The sequence below is a fragment of the Uranotaenia lowii genome, chromosome 3 (assembly GCF_029784155.1).
Source record: "Uranotaenia lowii strain MFRU-FL chromosome 3, ASM2978415v1, whole genome shotgun sequence".
NCBI classification, from domain to species: Eukaryota; Metazoa; Arthropoda; class Insecta; order Diptera; family Culicidae; genus Uranotaenia; species Uranotaenia lowii.
In genome coordinates this window covers 97,966,813-97,982,666 of record NC_073693.1, presented here as the reverse complement: position 1 = coordinate 97,982,666, position 15,854 = coordinate 97,966,813, and the positions used below count along the sequence as shown (strand labels likewise).

Sequence of the window (15,854 nt, the reverse complement as noted above, 5' to 3'; positions counted from 1 at the left end):
TCAAAGTGTGAAATAAGTATATAACCGAAATTTTCAAGTTGAGTAGAAGCCATGTTTTCTCATGATAAACACCATGAATGCTCTTTACTTCAGATAATCTTGATCAAATTTATGTAAAACATGGTCTTTTCAAATTGAAATAAACCATCATAAACATTGCAACACTCTTCAATCAACAACTGAGTCGTCAAGATCTGGATACTATTTCTGGTGTTGGTACGAACAGCGATGAGAGGTATTATTACATTTTTCGAATAAATTAATAATCACTCTGTTTGCGACATTACCACTCTTTTTTCTCAATTTGTATCACTTTGATATCTTCAACAAAGTTCTAGCTAGGGAATTTTCCAATAAGATCTTGTTATTGACATATGGAGTTGGAATAACGCTAAGACAATTGTTTAACAATGGTAAGAATGATTGCTCTTCAATTAACCATAAAAAGGGTAAAAAATCCACCCCCCCCCCCTCCCCGATGGATTATTTATAATTATAATTTGGGCTCAAATGGAAGGGGAATGTCCCAGCTTTAGAATGGGGCAAAAATTAGCGATACTTATTTTCGATTAACAAAATTGTTCACCGTGGTAGTAAATAAAACCGGGTCAGTTAGTGCAATTGAAAAATCACTCAAAATTTCAATTCTTCTTTCAAGTAAAAATATACTATGTAACTTTTTAATGAACCACATTGGTATGTTTATTTTTTTTATCCGCTATATTACTTACATTTGTAACTTAAATATCTAAGTTGGAATAAAATTGTCTACAGAACTTTTTTTGTTTTGAACAAAGTTTTCAGCTTAGTAAACGTAAAGGTACGGTGATTTTCTTTTCACTTTATAAAAATATATGATACATTTATTCACTGATATAACACTAACTGAGACCATCACCATTTAATCTCAAGTATGACCACTCCATCGCCGCTTGAATTCTTAAACGAATTAAACTCCTCTTGTACTGAGTCTTTGAATTGTTGCTTCTCCAGGAGGCTCCTCATTGTTACTAGATTACACAGTATTTTCTAAATCTTTCTGCTCAAACAGTGGCTTAACCGGAACATTCACCTGGAATGTTTCTGTGTACTTATTTTTCTTCAATTTATCCAATTGTTCTGCAAAAGATAAAAAAAAATTAGTAACATAAAAGAATGGAATTAAGACTTTTAATAAGATTTATCAAAATGCTTCAACTTACCGTTTTGCTTCATAAACATGTACTTCTGAATGGCTGACGCTGGAAATTCTACCGCTAGCGATAAAAACAATGCAATGGAGTAGGCTATGACAACCGTTGATATTAGGGTCGAATACTATAAAAAAAAAGGAATTATGATAATTCACAGTTCAAAGTTAAGTTTACGTATCTCAAATGGCTTACCAGCTTCGGGCCGTCAAAGTGAATCGGATTCTTGGAACCGAACAGTAGATACTTTAGCACAAATATGTGAACCATGTAGGCACAGTAGCTTAGCCGGCCCAACGGAATGAAGGCCTGGTAGTTGAGGAACTGTTTAATCGGACCATAGAAGTTGTACAGCAGTCCGTAGATGAAGCAAATGGCAACCGCAAGCCAGGTTAACTGAAGCAGCGGATTTAGGGCGGCCAGCCAGAGGGATGGTTTCGGATAGTCGTTGTATAGGGGCCGAGTGGAAATCATCAGGAAGTAGGACAACGGAACGGTGAAGTTCCACAGAAGCTGTATGTACTGGAAAACCAAGCATTGCTGCGATTAGAAACCCCTGAATCAGACACTCACTATGATGGCTTACCCAAGCTCGATTTCCTTTAGAGTATTCCTTCCGGTAACGGATGTAGAGCACCCCAACGATCAATCCACCGAAGAAGGCAACCATATTAGTGTGGAACGGTAAGTAGACGAGCTGGTAGAACTTGGAGTAAACGTTGAAGAATCGGGCATTTCTGAATGAAAAAAATATCAGAGTTTAGTTGAGGTTGCAGGTAGGTCTGTTAAAAAATAGCATGTGATAAGTCAATCTTCGTAGACTTCTAGACAAACGAAAATTAAAAACCGTACCTGAAAAAATTAATGAACTTAACAAACTTTAACCTCATTAAAGTCCCAATTTTCGTATTCAAATTTTTATAACTTTATTTTATTGTCTTTTAAATTTTGTAATTTTTATCAATTTAGTCATTCAAGAAATTTCAGTCATTTTTGTAGTTCTTGATTTTTTTTAAATTTTTGTCACTTTTGTCAATTTAATCTTTTTCAAAAATTTGGACATTTTTGTCATTTCCGACATTTTGATTGGTTTTGTCATTTTTTAAATGTCTTTTATATTCAATTTCTTTGTTTTCATTATTTTCAGGGCCAGATAAATAGAAAATCAAGATTCAAATGCTTAAACCATATAAGGTTTTCATAAAGATTCTAGCGGAATGATTATCTTTTTCGTTTTTTTGCCAAATCAATATGTGGAGCCATTGCTCTATTCTTGTGAGCGACAGACGTGTCTGAGTGAATCTCTGAATTGAGATTCGTAAAAATCGTATAATCACGACAATCACGACCGCGCGTTGTTGGTAAAATAAGCACAGAGAGCGCAAATTTTGAAGACTGCTGCTACGAAAAGTTTGTTTCTGTTTTAGTTTCCGGTATAAAAACGCAGTAGCCTTAAAAATGACACAGTTAGTGTGGATTTTTAAGGCTACTGCTACAAAAAGTTGTTTATGGTTAGCCTCCGATGATGGAAAGAGGGATTGGCACAAGAAGCGCAGATTTGTAAGACTGCTTCTACAAAAAATGTGTTTCTGATTTGGCTCCTGGTGAAAAAAGCTCAGAAAGTGCAGATTTTTAGGGCTGCTGCGGCTGTTTGTTAGTTTTTGATTCAGCCTCCGGTTGTAAGAAGGATTGGCACAAGTAGCGCAGATTTTAAAGCGCGCTGTTAAGATTGTTTGCTACTAATTTAGCCTCCGATGGAAAGATGGATTAGCACAAGGAGCGCAGATTATTTATTTATAGCTGCTGCTACGAAAACCTTGTTTCTGATTCGACCCCCGGTAGAGAAGACGGATAAGTACAGGAAGCGCAGTTTTTAAAGGCTGATGCTGAAGTGTGTTTGTTTCTGATTCGGCCTCAAGTGAAAATGATCGACTGGAAAAGCACAGATTTGTATGGGTTGTGCCAAAAATTATTTCGGATTGAACCGACTCTAGTAAACATACACAGAGCAACAGGAAAAGCACAGATTGGGAAGACTGTTGCTAAGAATGTTTTCGGATTGTTACGGCTCTGGTAAACAAAGGCAGAACGACAGGAAAAGCACAGATTGGGACAGCTGTTGCTAAAAATGTTTTCGGCTTGTTCCGGCTCTCGTAAATTACTTTTTGAAAAAAAATCTTGTCCGGCTTCGGGATAGAATCCCAACCTTCGTAGTCACAATCAAACACGCTACTACATCGCCACGCCTATATGCTGTTCTAGCTGAAACTTAAACTCTAAGTCATATTGTCGCTGGGTCCCTAAACCGAAGTTTTCGTCAAAATAGACGGCGACATCACTGACGGACGACATTTCATGTTGACCAGATATCTATCAAACATCTTCCAGCTAATATTTTTGTAGCTGTATTCTTCAAGAGTCTGAAAACACACAAACATTTCCGTACAAAGTTTTCAATCAGGAAACCCACAGGAATGAAAAGAAGAGTGAAATGAGTGAAACACGTTTAGGGGAAACATGGCGTCTTTATGGCAAAAATTTCAAACAAGAAGCAATTTGTCGATAATCCTTGAAACGATTTCTGTGACTCGGGACATCAATCAATGGAATCGTTGGTGACATTAATAAATTATGGTTTGGCATAAAATGTCAAATTTTCAGCAACATCCTTATTCTGCCGTTTAACAACAAAAGATGCGTTTGGCAATCAATATTGTGTAGCCGATTATTGCATGTGTGACACTATCTCGGCCAATAGGATAATCTTCCTCCACTGTCCTTTGTACACGCACACACACGACGGCTGAGCTGTCGTGTCGTGAGCGGTCGTCAGTCAAGCTACAACCTTCAGCGAGGGTAGATGCGAGTCTCCCGTTCAGCCAGTGCAGCACGCAGCTTAAGTTTGCACAAATATGTTTCCCTATTTTGGGTTTTTTGTGGGGTAAAGTGTTTGATTTTTGTAACCATACTGACGTTCTGGTACCAAAATTTTGGTACGGTGCGTTTACTAGCGATTTGACAGCTGTTTCAGTCCTTTTATATTTTTATGCTGTTGTTTTATATACGTTCCATATACATTATAGAATGATCGTATGAAAGTTGAAAAAACAGCTTTTGCCTACCGAAGTGGAGACATTATACATACAAAAATTTCATTTCTTAAGCGACGAAGTCTACACGATTTGGGCGTTATTCAACACCTTTTTCATACCTATCGGAAGAATGCAAGAGAGCGCAAGATTTTGCTCTCATAGCCTTCAATTCGTTGCCAGCGACTTTATTTCACAGTTCTCTCATTGGTCAAAATAACTCAGTTCCCATCTGATTGTAGCCATCTGGACGCACTTCTGGTTGCAGAGAGAACACGACGATGATTGTCTCACTTGAACCCTCTGAGGGAGAAAAATCATTTCAAAATGTACAGAAAAAAGCGGACTTTCTATCATATACGATTTAAACTGACTTCAGGCGACATTTTATATGATCTTTACACTATGCAGTTGGAATTGTGATTTGCAACACCATTGTAAACGACTATCATTAGACATTATCATCATCAGACATTATCATTTCTGATACGCTTTCATGTTTGCTGGGCTTCCAAATGTCGGAACCAAACATAAGAAAGGGTTGCCGATTGCCGACGATTTTGATGAATTTTTCATCGTCGCTTGTTGGCAAGGTTGCCAAACTTCGGATTTCAACTGCATCGTCAATATTATTTTTTAGCAGCCAGTCAGGAAGAAAGCACTACAATGAACTTTTTGCAACATGAATCCCGTGTTGAGTACTTTTGTGCATTTTTGTGCCTTAAGTCCCGTATAACGTACATATCAATCACTTTTGCAACTTTCAAGTTCATTAATGAGTACATATAGTTCACTCATGAGAGTTGGACAAAATTAGTCATCTAAAACGTACAAATAAATTACTTTTGTAATTTTCAAGTTTATCAGTGAGAAAATATAATTTACTCAAGCGAATTGGCAGTTATTTCTTTATTTCAGCAAATACGTAACTTTCAAAACCTTGATTTAAGAGAAAATGTGACTTAGCGGTCTGGGATGATTTGTTAAGAAGTGAAATTAACTGAATTTGTTTGCTTTTGTTTTGTTCAAATTATCTGTAAATTCCAATATAGCATTTCATTTGCCGAACTCTGTATAAAGTATAAAGAATCAATCGAAGGGACGAATGTTTTAAAGAAATACTTACTGCATCCGATCGAGTAGTATGCTGTCCAGTTTTTCAGTGTAGATAACGTAGGCTGGAATTATCACAGCGATCAGTGCCCCTAGCGTGAAGATCAATTTCTGCAGTTTTGGGTATCTGTAACGAAAGTTTGCAAAACATGTAGTAACATCAAAAACCATAATAGTTTATCACTCACTTCGTGATTGCTACCAAAACGATAATTCCGAAAAGGTACAGTTGAAAATCACACGCTAGGTACCACGTATGTTGAATGCACTGTAAAAAAACATGAGTCCATTAAAAATAGAGCTAATTTTGAGATAGCCCTAGCAATCGTCCTCAACGGCACAAGGAAACGCTAAAAATCAGAACCCTTACCGGTTGATCAGGTTTTACGTAATTGTTGACGTATAACAGATTGAGCCACCAGTTTTCTTTGCAGTAGTATTGATCGGTATTGACCCCCCTAGGCCACAGTGGTCCATCGAGCATCGTGGGCTGCCACACTAGGTATAGCAGAAGGACGTACGCGTATACCGGAGTCAAACGGGTGTACCGATACAGCGTTACGACCGGAACGACCCACCAGCTCATCTTTCGCTTGGATTTTCCGTGTTGCTCCAGAAAGTGTAGGCTCAGGAACAGTCCACTGATCATGAAGAACGTTTGCACTAACAGATCCCCATTGATGTGAGTGATGAATCCGTAACTGTGTTTGCTCCGTTCCAGATCTATCGGGTTCATCAAGTTCAGTTGCAACACACAGTTTGCACCGTGGGCGAAGAAGATCAGCACCATGGAGCAGAACCGAATGGCGTGGATGAAACGGAAATCATCGCTGAGCTGATTTTGGGAGTGTTTCGTCAACCGACACCAATTGCGCCTGATGGAGAAGGACGTAAGAAGCAATTTTGCTAGAAGCGGAATTAGGCTGTATTAGTATTGCATTTGTATTGTGCTGAATTTGATCCAACTTTATGCACTTACTCTGTTGAGGTGGATCGCTGATATAATGGGTATCGGTACGATCTTCATTGATAATTGTATCATAAACGCTAGACGAAATGACCAATAGAATCAGCGTCAGCGTTATACCATAGAACCAATTTAGCAGCGGACTGTCTGCGGGCATCGGCCGAGTACAGTATTCAATCTCCGTGTAGGCTTTCAAACCGTAGGTTCGGTTCAGTTGATAGTTGACACAGATGTTCATCAACCTTCCGTAACGGGCGCGATCGTTGGAAATGTTTCCGAAAGCTCCAAAATCTACAATATACTATCAAAAGGATTCATTTTTCTAAGTTATTTTTATGAATTCATCATTTTGGTACTTACAGGAAAGTTAATCTCGAACTTCTCGACGTACAATTGTTCCAATTCGTCATCGTTCAGCGAGGACACCAACCGTTGGCAGCGTTCAACGCACAAACCACGATCTAGGTGATCGTGTCGCATATGAAGAGCATCAGAGGAAAAGTTCTGAAATTTTAAAACACCTTGAATCTGCATCACTTGGCTAATGAAAATGATGGTTATTACCTGAATGAAGGACCAAAGCTCTGAGTCGCCGTTCGGTTTGATGACGGATCGAACGACACAGTAGGCGGGGTCAGTTACGTTGGTAATAGCGAAACATTCATCGTAGTCATCGTACTGGAACAGTTTCGGCATTCGGTAGTAGTCATCCGCTGTGAATGGTTTATTAGTTATTTTAGAACTAATTATCCGAATTCAAGTTTACTTCATTTTTCTAAAGTTTTCGATAGAAATTATTTATTCAATTTTGTTATTAGAATCAGCACTTAATATTCAGAAATCTAAACTCAATTCATATTCACGAATTAGATTTCCAATTTGTTTTAAATACTGATGTAAGATTTGAGGCCTTAATGTTTTCGCCATGCACTGTTTTCCATATATGTTCATTAGGGTGGCATCAAATGGGTCATGTCGAATTTTGGAAACCGACTGCGGTACGTATTACTAGTATAGTCAAATTTAATTTTTGAAATTCTTGGCAAACTACCTTTATACGATATACAACCTAAATTAGACGTGTGGAACTCAATATGATGATGATGACTATGGGTGATTTGCTTAAAGAGCCCTTATCTAACAAAGTTGGAGTAGAAAATTGTCACTCACTCAAATTAAATATGTGTTGGTATTCGTGAGAGCTTTTTATCGAAAGAGAGCTGAGCTCACTTTCCATCAACCATCATCTCAATAGTTAATGATTATACCGTTGGTTGGTAGTGATGGCGCTAGTGGAATAGAAAATGCTCACACAGAAGCCTATAATTCGGGAATGATGAGCTAGATGTCGACAAGAGCTCTGGGCGATATTTTTTCCATTCGCTAAGGGAGTTACATCAGTTTATCAGTGGATATTACGTCCAAATCGAGGTATGACCGGCGCTGACGTTCAAGACACGTGCTCTCCCAATTTGGCTGATTATCATCAACTAAATAAAAGTTTCAGCTCACAAAATTGGGATTAAAACTTTCCATCACACTGCTGCCCAACACAAGGCAGATCAGTGGAGAGCATTCGAAACAATAAAAACCGTTTTGCAACATTTTGTAGCCCTCCAATCAACTCTAAACTGTGTCACAGGGAGCAAGGTGCTCGATAGTCTTCATTTTCTGATGTGGGGTTGAGGCCTTGGACATGTGAATATCAAGTTCAGTTTTATGGCCGTATTTTAGGTCTCGCAGAGTCGATATGATAAAATTCATTAGTTTGACTCACTAACCTGACAAAGCAAAGGGACTCGTTTGTCAAAAACCAGTCTCCATCGTTATCGTTTGAGTTGCGTGTGGTTTCTGTAACGAAAGTGATGATGCTAATGACTGATCTCTGATTCATTTTTGGGGCCTAAGCTTAAACAGGTTGTAGATTCAGGTAGGGCAGTTATAGGATTATTGCTGGATCGAGATGAGATGCAAATCGAGGTGGCAAATAGATTATGACACTTTCAACGCAACGCGTCCTGAGAGTCGATATTTTCAAATAGCTTCTATAGCTGAAACTTCTGGTTTTTCTTGAAGAGGATTAATCAACGCGTTTGAAAAGTTATAGTTTTTGTTTTTAAATTTATAGATTCATGTATCCTTCAATTGAAATATAAAAAGTAGTAAAGTTTTTTTTTTTTGAAAAATGAGCATTTTGAGGAATCAAACTTTAAACTCACCCAAGAACGTAAAATTGATCGAATTCAATTTCTTTTGTTGTCGTTTAATAGTTTATGAAAAATTTCAAATTTTGAATTTCAAATTTTGAAAAATTTGACTCTAAAATTCAGTAAATTTATTTGAAAATTAAAACCAGATATAAAAAGGATAAGGATTAGTTTATATGATATTTAAGAAAGATTTTTTTTCACTAAATTCGCTAACAATTTCAAAAACTTATTATTAGAATTTTATTAATAACTCAAACGAACAGCATTTTATTTCCTATGATAAAATTATTAATTTGGTAGATTATCATAGCGTCCTGAACTCGAATCTTTTGTCAAATTTTGTCAATTACCTTGCGTATTGGTGATATGAAGTATATATAATCCTTTAATAGTGCATCAGTTTTAAGTGAAATCAATCCTTGATAACTGATGAAATATCAAGTCAACGTTAAAGAAGAAATCTGTTGTTTGTTTAATATACCTATTTTATTCAATTAAGGAATAATATTTTAAGGATGGTTATGCATGTTCTAAAAAAGTTAAACTATATAGTTTTTTTTAAATATGGAAAGATATCGTAACAAATACTTCTGATATTACTGAATAAAGTTTAAAAAAAAATTGCATTCATCTAGGGTAAAATACCTAGCTTTCGACAGTTTTGCTTGTTTTGTCAGAAAAACCGTATAAGTAAATTAATTGACTAAAGTTTTTCATCTCAAATATTATTGATTATATGAATCATATACAGTAAACGAAAATATCCGAGTTCGGTAATTTTTTTACCGAAATCCTAACATGTGTAAAACGTTAAACTGTTCGGTAATTTTTTCGGTAAAAAAAAAACGAACATCGGTAAATCGATTCTTCATCGAACTCGGTAATTTTCGTTTACTGTGTATATAGCTAGAGAAAACAAATAGAAAGATAGGTCTTTATTTAGTAATCTGTGGAAAACTAACTCCTGTTAAATTTAGAGTTTAAACCCTAACAAAATTTATTTAAACCTGCAAAACGTATAGATTTTTTTATTAGAAAATATCTAAAAAACAATTTGGTTCAAAACTTCATTAAAAATGGGGAAAAGTAAACAAATTGAAACCTCTATAACTTTTTTCGCTGAACTAAAAATTATTTGAAGTCTTTGGGAAAGTTGAAAATTGATTTAAATCTTTTTTCTTAAATGTTACGTTTTTGTTTAAAAATTTTGTCAAAAAAAAGCAGAAATCTCTTTAATGATTTTTAAACATTTTCAGAAGTTATTTTGGAAACACAAGCTTATATAAAAAGTGCATATTTCGATCCAGGGAAATCAAATGATTCAAAATAAGTTTTTAAATTCTTTGCATCTCTAAGGATGTTAATTTTGTGGCCTCGTGTAATCTATCTAAACTTTTTTGCATTTGATTTTGAGCAAAACACAAAATAATATTGAAAGTGAAATTGGTTTCTTGAAGAATATTGCATATCAGCAGGAATTTTTGTAAACTAAAATTTTTAGTAACAGAGGATACTATGTCTCCGGTGTGCTTGGAGACATCTTGTGGCTCAATCAACAAGCATAAAATTGATTCAAACTGGTTTGCGATACTTTGCACACGTTTCAAGGCTTAGCTTGTACATCTGTTCATTTGGCTTTTATGATTCTTAATAGCAACATAAATATTTTACAAAAAGGTTTTTCGTTCAATCAAAAGTTTTTTTTTTTAGTTACATAGATTTCGAAACACGACATAGCTTCATGAGCATTAAATTTGATTACCCTGATATTATGAATTTCGCCCCAAATAAAAATTGACGACAAATTAAAAGAAAATGCCGTTTGTGTGGAATTTTCCATTAAAATCGACCTAAAAGCACAGAGAACAGATATCGGGCCCCGAACAAAAATTTGTTGAAATCGTGTGTGCGAAAACCCACCTAAGTTTCAAACCAAAATTCATAAGTGGACTAACATCCATAAGATGTCGCTACCAGTACACATATTTTTCCATTTTTTCGACACGCTTAGAAATTAATACTCATAGCTTATCTCAAATGAGGCCATTGCAATGTATGAGAGTAACACAACTTTTTGTGTGATAAATTTTAAGAACATCTTGATTTAAAAAAAAATGCAAATCATATTTCAATCATACTTTAATCGCTGTCATATGTCCCAGCATATGCCCCATATTGTTCAATCAATATTGGCGCTGAATTGAAAGTTGAATTCCAAGTTTTAAAGTATGTCTGTCATTAAATAGTTTTCTATAACAGAGAATGTGAACATAAATGTTATAATTGTTAATTATGGGTCGGTATTCCGGTTGATGGTATCTTGTAACTCATGTTTATAAATAACTTAAATCATTTCTACTGATTACTAACCCTGAGTTACAAGTCCTCATATATCGATCTCAGGTAACATCAACCAGAATATCAAGTCATAGTTTACAATTATAACATTTATGTTCACATTTTCTGTTCTAGAAAACTGTTAACTGATAGTAAAATCCCAACACATACTTTAACACTTGGAACTCAACTTTCAATTCAGCGCCAAAATTGTTTGAACAATATTTTTTTTCAAATAATGATGTTGTAAAATTTATTACACCGAAATTTGTGTTACTGTCATACATTGCACTGGCCTTCTTTGAGATAAGCGATGAGTATTAATTTCTAAGCGTGTCGAAAAAATGAAACCAAAACTAGGTGTACCGGTAGCGACATCTTATGTATGTTAGTCCACTTACGCATTTGGTTTGAAACTTAGGTTGGTATTCAAACACACGTGTTGAGCTCCAGCTCGAACTCTGTTCTCTGTGCTAAAAGATAACGACTGTTTATTTATCTATAAAAAAGGCAATAAATTTACTTGATGATTAAATTGAATGTGCTTACAATTATCACAGAGAACCGATGTATAAGCTCTAACAAAAAATCCTAAAAAAAGTGTGTAACATTTCAAATGCAAACATCCAAAAAAATACGTTGAAAATTGACTTGGAACAGCGCCATCTATTGCGCCGTTCAAAAGCAACCAATCAAATTTTCACGTGCTCAGTTTTCGAAAAGGCGTAATCGTATATGCACTCATCAGTAATTAAACTAGTGCTTCTCTAAAATAAACGGGTTCAATTGATTGCTTGATAAATGCAATAAGAGTAACTTTTGACTGAACAGAATTCTACTTTCATTGGTTTATACGGTTTTTACTTATTGACTTTTTCCGGTGAGTGAAACAACTTTTCTTTTTTTAACTTACGTAATGTTTCGGGATAACTTTCTTCACCCTTCATCAGATGTCCCCCAGAGTAAGCCGAAACGTTACATAAATTCAAATTCAATAAGTAAAAACCGTATAAAAAGTACCGGTGATAAACTTTATTCATTCCTTTTTTTTCTACTATTGAGGCAATCGAAATAACTAACAGCATAGTAAACGAAAATTACCGAGTTCGGTAATTTTTTTACCGAAATCCTAACATGTGTAAATCGTTAAACTGTTTGGTAATTTTTTCGGTAAAATATAAACGAACATCGGTAAATGAAGAGTCGATTTACCGATGTTCGTTTATTTTTTACCGAAAAAATTACCGAACAGTTTAACGATTTACACATGTTAGGATTTCGGTAAAAAAATTACCGAACTCGGTAATTTTCGTTTACTGTGAGTGTTACAATAAGTTTTGCACGATAAGTCTTACCCATCAGAACTGATTCTAGTCATCTCAAAGCGAGTTATTTTCAAGTATCACTTTTGCATCCCTTTGTCCAAAATGTAACACTTAGCTTGAAAGAAATAGCTTCCAAGATATATTTCCACTATGCAATCAGACGAAAGTGTTAAGAAACTTTATGAGCAATTTTCTGGAAACATGCCAAACAGTTCATATGACCTGTTCAAAACTGACCAAAATTTTGATTTTTTTTCTCAGTTTGGTTTTGACAGTTCTCTTTGGTGTGTTTGGAGACATCTGCTGGCCCAGCCAAAAAATAAAAATTAGAACAACGATAGTTAGAAAAAGATAGATAGAAATTTTAAACAAGTTATGTGGGCTAGCTTGTACGTCTGTTCTCTGTGTTATCAATTTGATGTTTTTAATTCTTTCGCTTTGAGGAAAATCGTAAAATTTTCTATGGAGAAGATCATTGTGAGATAAAGAGTGTATTCGAAATAAATGTGTGTATTTGAAATAAATGTTTTGTGGTGAAATATTCAGAAAAACTACGTAGCAAAGGGATGTTTACATGTTCAAAAACTGGGATGATCTGTCAAGTAGTTTTTGAGATAGGGTCTGATAAATATGGTGGTAGACCAAAATTTTTGGGCAGGATCGTGAAAAACCTAGAAAGGTTTTTTTGAAAGACCCCAAAACAGCTGGAAATCAACTGATAGACCAAAGTTCATGTTATAAATTGTTCTAATTTGAAATTAATTTGAATAAAAATTAGGATGACTAATTCCATTAAAGTAAAGAATATGATTTGAACTTTGAAGGTTTAATCAAGCACAATCCGAACATTTCGATTGAAAAAGTGGTAATCAATTATTCTTTCAAGCTCGTCTAACAGACTGAAACAGGCCAAAATAAATAAAAAAAAATGGTTGACCAGTTTTCCCTGATTGCTCCGGAGAAGATAAAGGATAAAAAGTTATAAAAAAACTGATAACTATTTTTAAATAATGGCAATTCATTGAAGCTCTAAATCCGTAAGTAGTAAATACTGATCGTCACAATTTTTAATCAAATCTACAAATATACAAAAAAAATGCCTCTCATCTCGACGGTTTTCCTAACATAGTTTAGGTCTCACAAAGATGATATCTTTATTTTGATTGGATTTGAAATCGTGTCATTATAAGAAAACTGTGGCTGATAATTATCAATTATAATCAGTCAGCCAATTTGTTTTTTCCAGAAGGAGGAAAATCCGCTAAACTTGTCATAACATCAATCAAATACATAATTTTGGGTCAATTTGAAGGGAGAGCTCGAAGAATTAGAAAACAACATCTGAAAAATCCTAGATTTGGAAAAGAGAAGGCTCATAGTGTGAAGTTTCGATGGCGCACGTGCCGCCCAGAAATAAATGTCGATGCACTTCTTCATTGGAGCCTATCTCAAAAACCACTTGACAGATCGTCACCAATGCTTGCACATGTAAACATTATATTGCTTGGTAGTTTAACGGAAATCGTTTAAACGCTATTCAAAAAACAAAGTGCTGCATTTTTTTTCTAATACACTCCTTAGAACCGATATTTTTTTGGGGTAAACTTCAACGAACACATCTAATCTGATGACAGTCTAATTATGACATATTGATCAATTTTTAAAGATAATAAATACATGCTTATGGAAATTTTTTATTAGTTTCACGATAAGTTTTAAAAAATGATAAAATCGAAACTCCTGTATTTTTTAACAGTTTTTGAAGATTTGATGTCGTAAATTATGTTTTTTTTTATTTTTAAACAAAATAAGCCCCAATTATTAAAATTTTATTCGGAATTCTAGACCTGAACTGAGATTCGTAATTCAGATCAAAGATTTTCAATTACATTTTCGATTTTGTTTGCCGCACTCTTAACAACTTTGTACATACAAATACAGTTAATTTCTTCACTCTTCAGACTCTCAGTTTGTAGTCCTATGTCATGTTTCCAAATTTCTAAATTTTCCAATTTTTATTTTTTAAAGGTTTATGATTTTTTTTTAAATTGTCAACTATATATTTTTCCAATTTCTCATAGCTTCTAAGCACTTCAACACCTAAACTCACTTGTTACAAACGGATCGCACCACACGAGCGGTACCAAAACTGGCAGCAAAACGCCTAGCGAGATTTTTCCGAACATTCCGCGCGTGTGTCCCGTTCAACTTTGCGCTCGCAACTAATGCGCATCGTTGGCTGAGAGCGCGCGGCAGCCAAAACTTTTTCCAACTTTTTTGATTTTTTTTTCGGATTCTATGCCGCACGATAAAACATACACGTGCCCCTCGGTGCGCTAAGAGTGAGGAAACAGATTGTTATATCGATTCATCCATCATCTATCGTCAAAATCTCGTTTGCACTGTTTGGCACGAAAAGTCTTTTGTTTTTGCCACTCTAATGTTATTTTAACGGTAGATTTCGGCTAGTTCGAGATTATATAAAAACGAACCTGTTGAAGGACAGGTAGAAAGTTGAAACTCCTTTCGCTGTTTCGAAACTTAATCGAAATTCAAATTATGAATAATAATTTTGAGGAACACGAAGAATACAAAGAAAGGTGTTTGCCTTGAAAAGAAACCGATCTTTTTTTGCTGGGTATTAACAAATTTTGTCGTTGTCTTGTTAGTAATCCATCGATGGTAAAATTGTATAAAAACAACCAAAAACCACGAAAAAGTATAGATGTTACGTTTCTCATTATTGCTCCTTACTCAAAATATTGGATTCCCTCCCGAGCATGATCATTACTATTCAATGGTGGATAAGGGTAAAAAAAACGCTCATGAGGATTCAAGCTCAGGGCCACATTGTAGAACAACACTCTGGCGGCTTGTGGCGCTTATGCTCTCATGCTTTAATTAAACATGAGTGCAGAAAAAATGGAATGATGCCAGCACATAATTGAAACGTTCTAAACCTATTTCCGATGGTTAAAAGCTTTTTTTTGGCAAATCAATTTGGAACAGGTCAATTCAAGGATATTCGAATTCTTAAAAATGCGCCTTCTGTAGAATTGAAAGCACAGAATAAGTAGAATCTTGGTGCGAAAATGTTGGAGAGTAGTAACGCTGGCTAGTGAAATTTGGAGATAGGTGTTCTTACACATTTTCTTTAAATGCTATATAGATTAATTTACTTTATGCAAATTAAAAAAATTAAAAACACGACAGGGAGGTGGCAAATGTGTGCCAAAATTTCGATGATCTAAATATTAATTTCCCTATATACGACTCCGAATCGATGGAATAAAGGAAAATAACAAATAACGGCATTATTGTTACTCAATAATAACTGAATTTTGTATAATTCTCGTTTTTTTTTCGCTCGCCGCGTCAGTAGAGGAGATGAGGGCATAACGAGCACCCAGGGCATAATGAGCACTCCTTTTTTCTACATAAGTATGTATTTTCTTAAGCAAATTTTCATAAGGACTTGTTTCGTACTGCCCATAGTATTAATTTTTCACCAAAAATGAAATATCCTATTCATCTTTACAGAAATCTATATATATAAAAAGCAATTTCTGTATGTTTGTTTGTTTGTTTGTTTGTTTGTTTGTCCTCTATAGACTCAGCCGTCT

General features: G+C 35.0%; 1 protein-coding gene across 1 annotated transcript; it reads right to left on the bottom strand.

The window, feature by feature from the left end:
- Positions 1 to 831: 831 nt before the first annotated feature.
- Positions 832 to 14,448, bottom strand: LOC129757536 (nose resistant to fluoxetine protein 6-like). The gene is made up of 11 exons (XM_055754805.1): positions 14,342 to 14,448; positions 6,924 to 7,072; positions 6,720 to 6,863; positions 6,372 to 6,660; positions 5,763 to 6,298; positions 5,581 to 5,660; positions 5,406 to 5,519; positions 1,777 to 1,927; positions 1,386 to 1,712; positions 1,203 to 1,317; positions 832 to 1,119 (listed from the first exon to the last, which is right to left on the bottom strand). Exons 1-11 carry the CDS (start codon positions 14,415 to 14,417, stop codon positions 1,016 to 1,018), a joined length of 2,085 nt encoding a protein of 694 aa, XP_055610780.1. The 5' UTR covers positions 14,418 to 14,448; the 3' UTR covers positions 832 to 1,015.
- Positions 14,449 to 15,854: the final 1,406 nt, after the last annotated feature.

Excerpts from the sequence above, each read along its gene's own strand:
- LOC129757536 (XM_055754805.1), bottom strand. The coding sequence starts at position 14,417 with ATGTTCGGAAAAATCTCGCTAGGCGTTTTGCTGCCAGTTTTGGTACCG. Across the intron at positions 1,928-5,405 it reads ATACTACTCGATCGGATGCA|AAATGCCCGATTCTTCAACG; the intron begins GTAAGTATTTCT and ends TTTTTCATTCAG. Across the intron at positions 1,713-1,776 it reads CTAAAGGAAATCGAGCTTGG|TACATACAGCTTCTGTGGAA; the intron begins GTAAGCCATCAT and ends TTGGTTTTCCAG.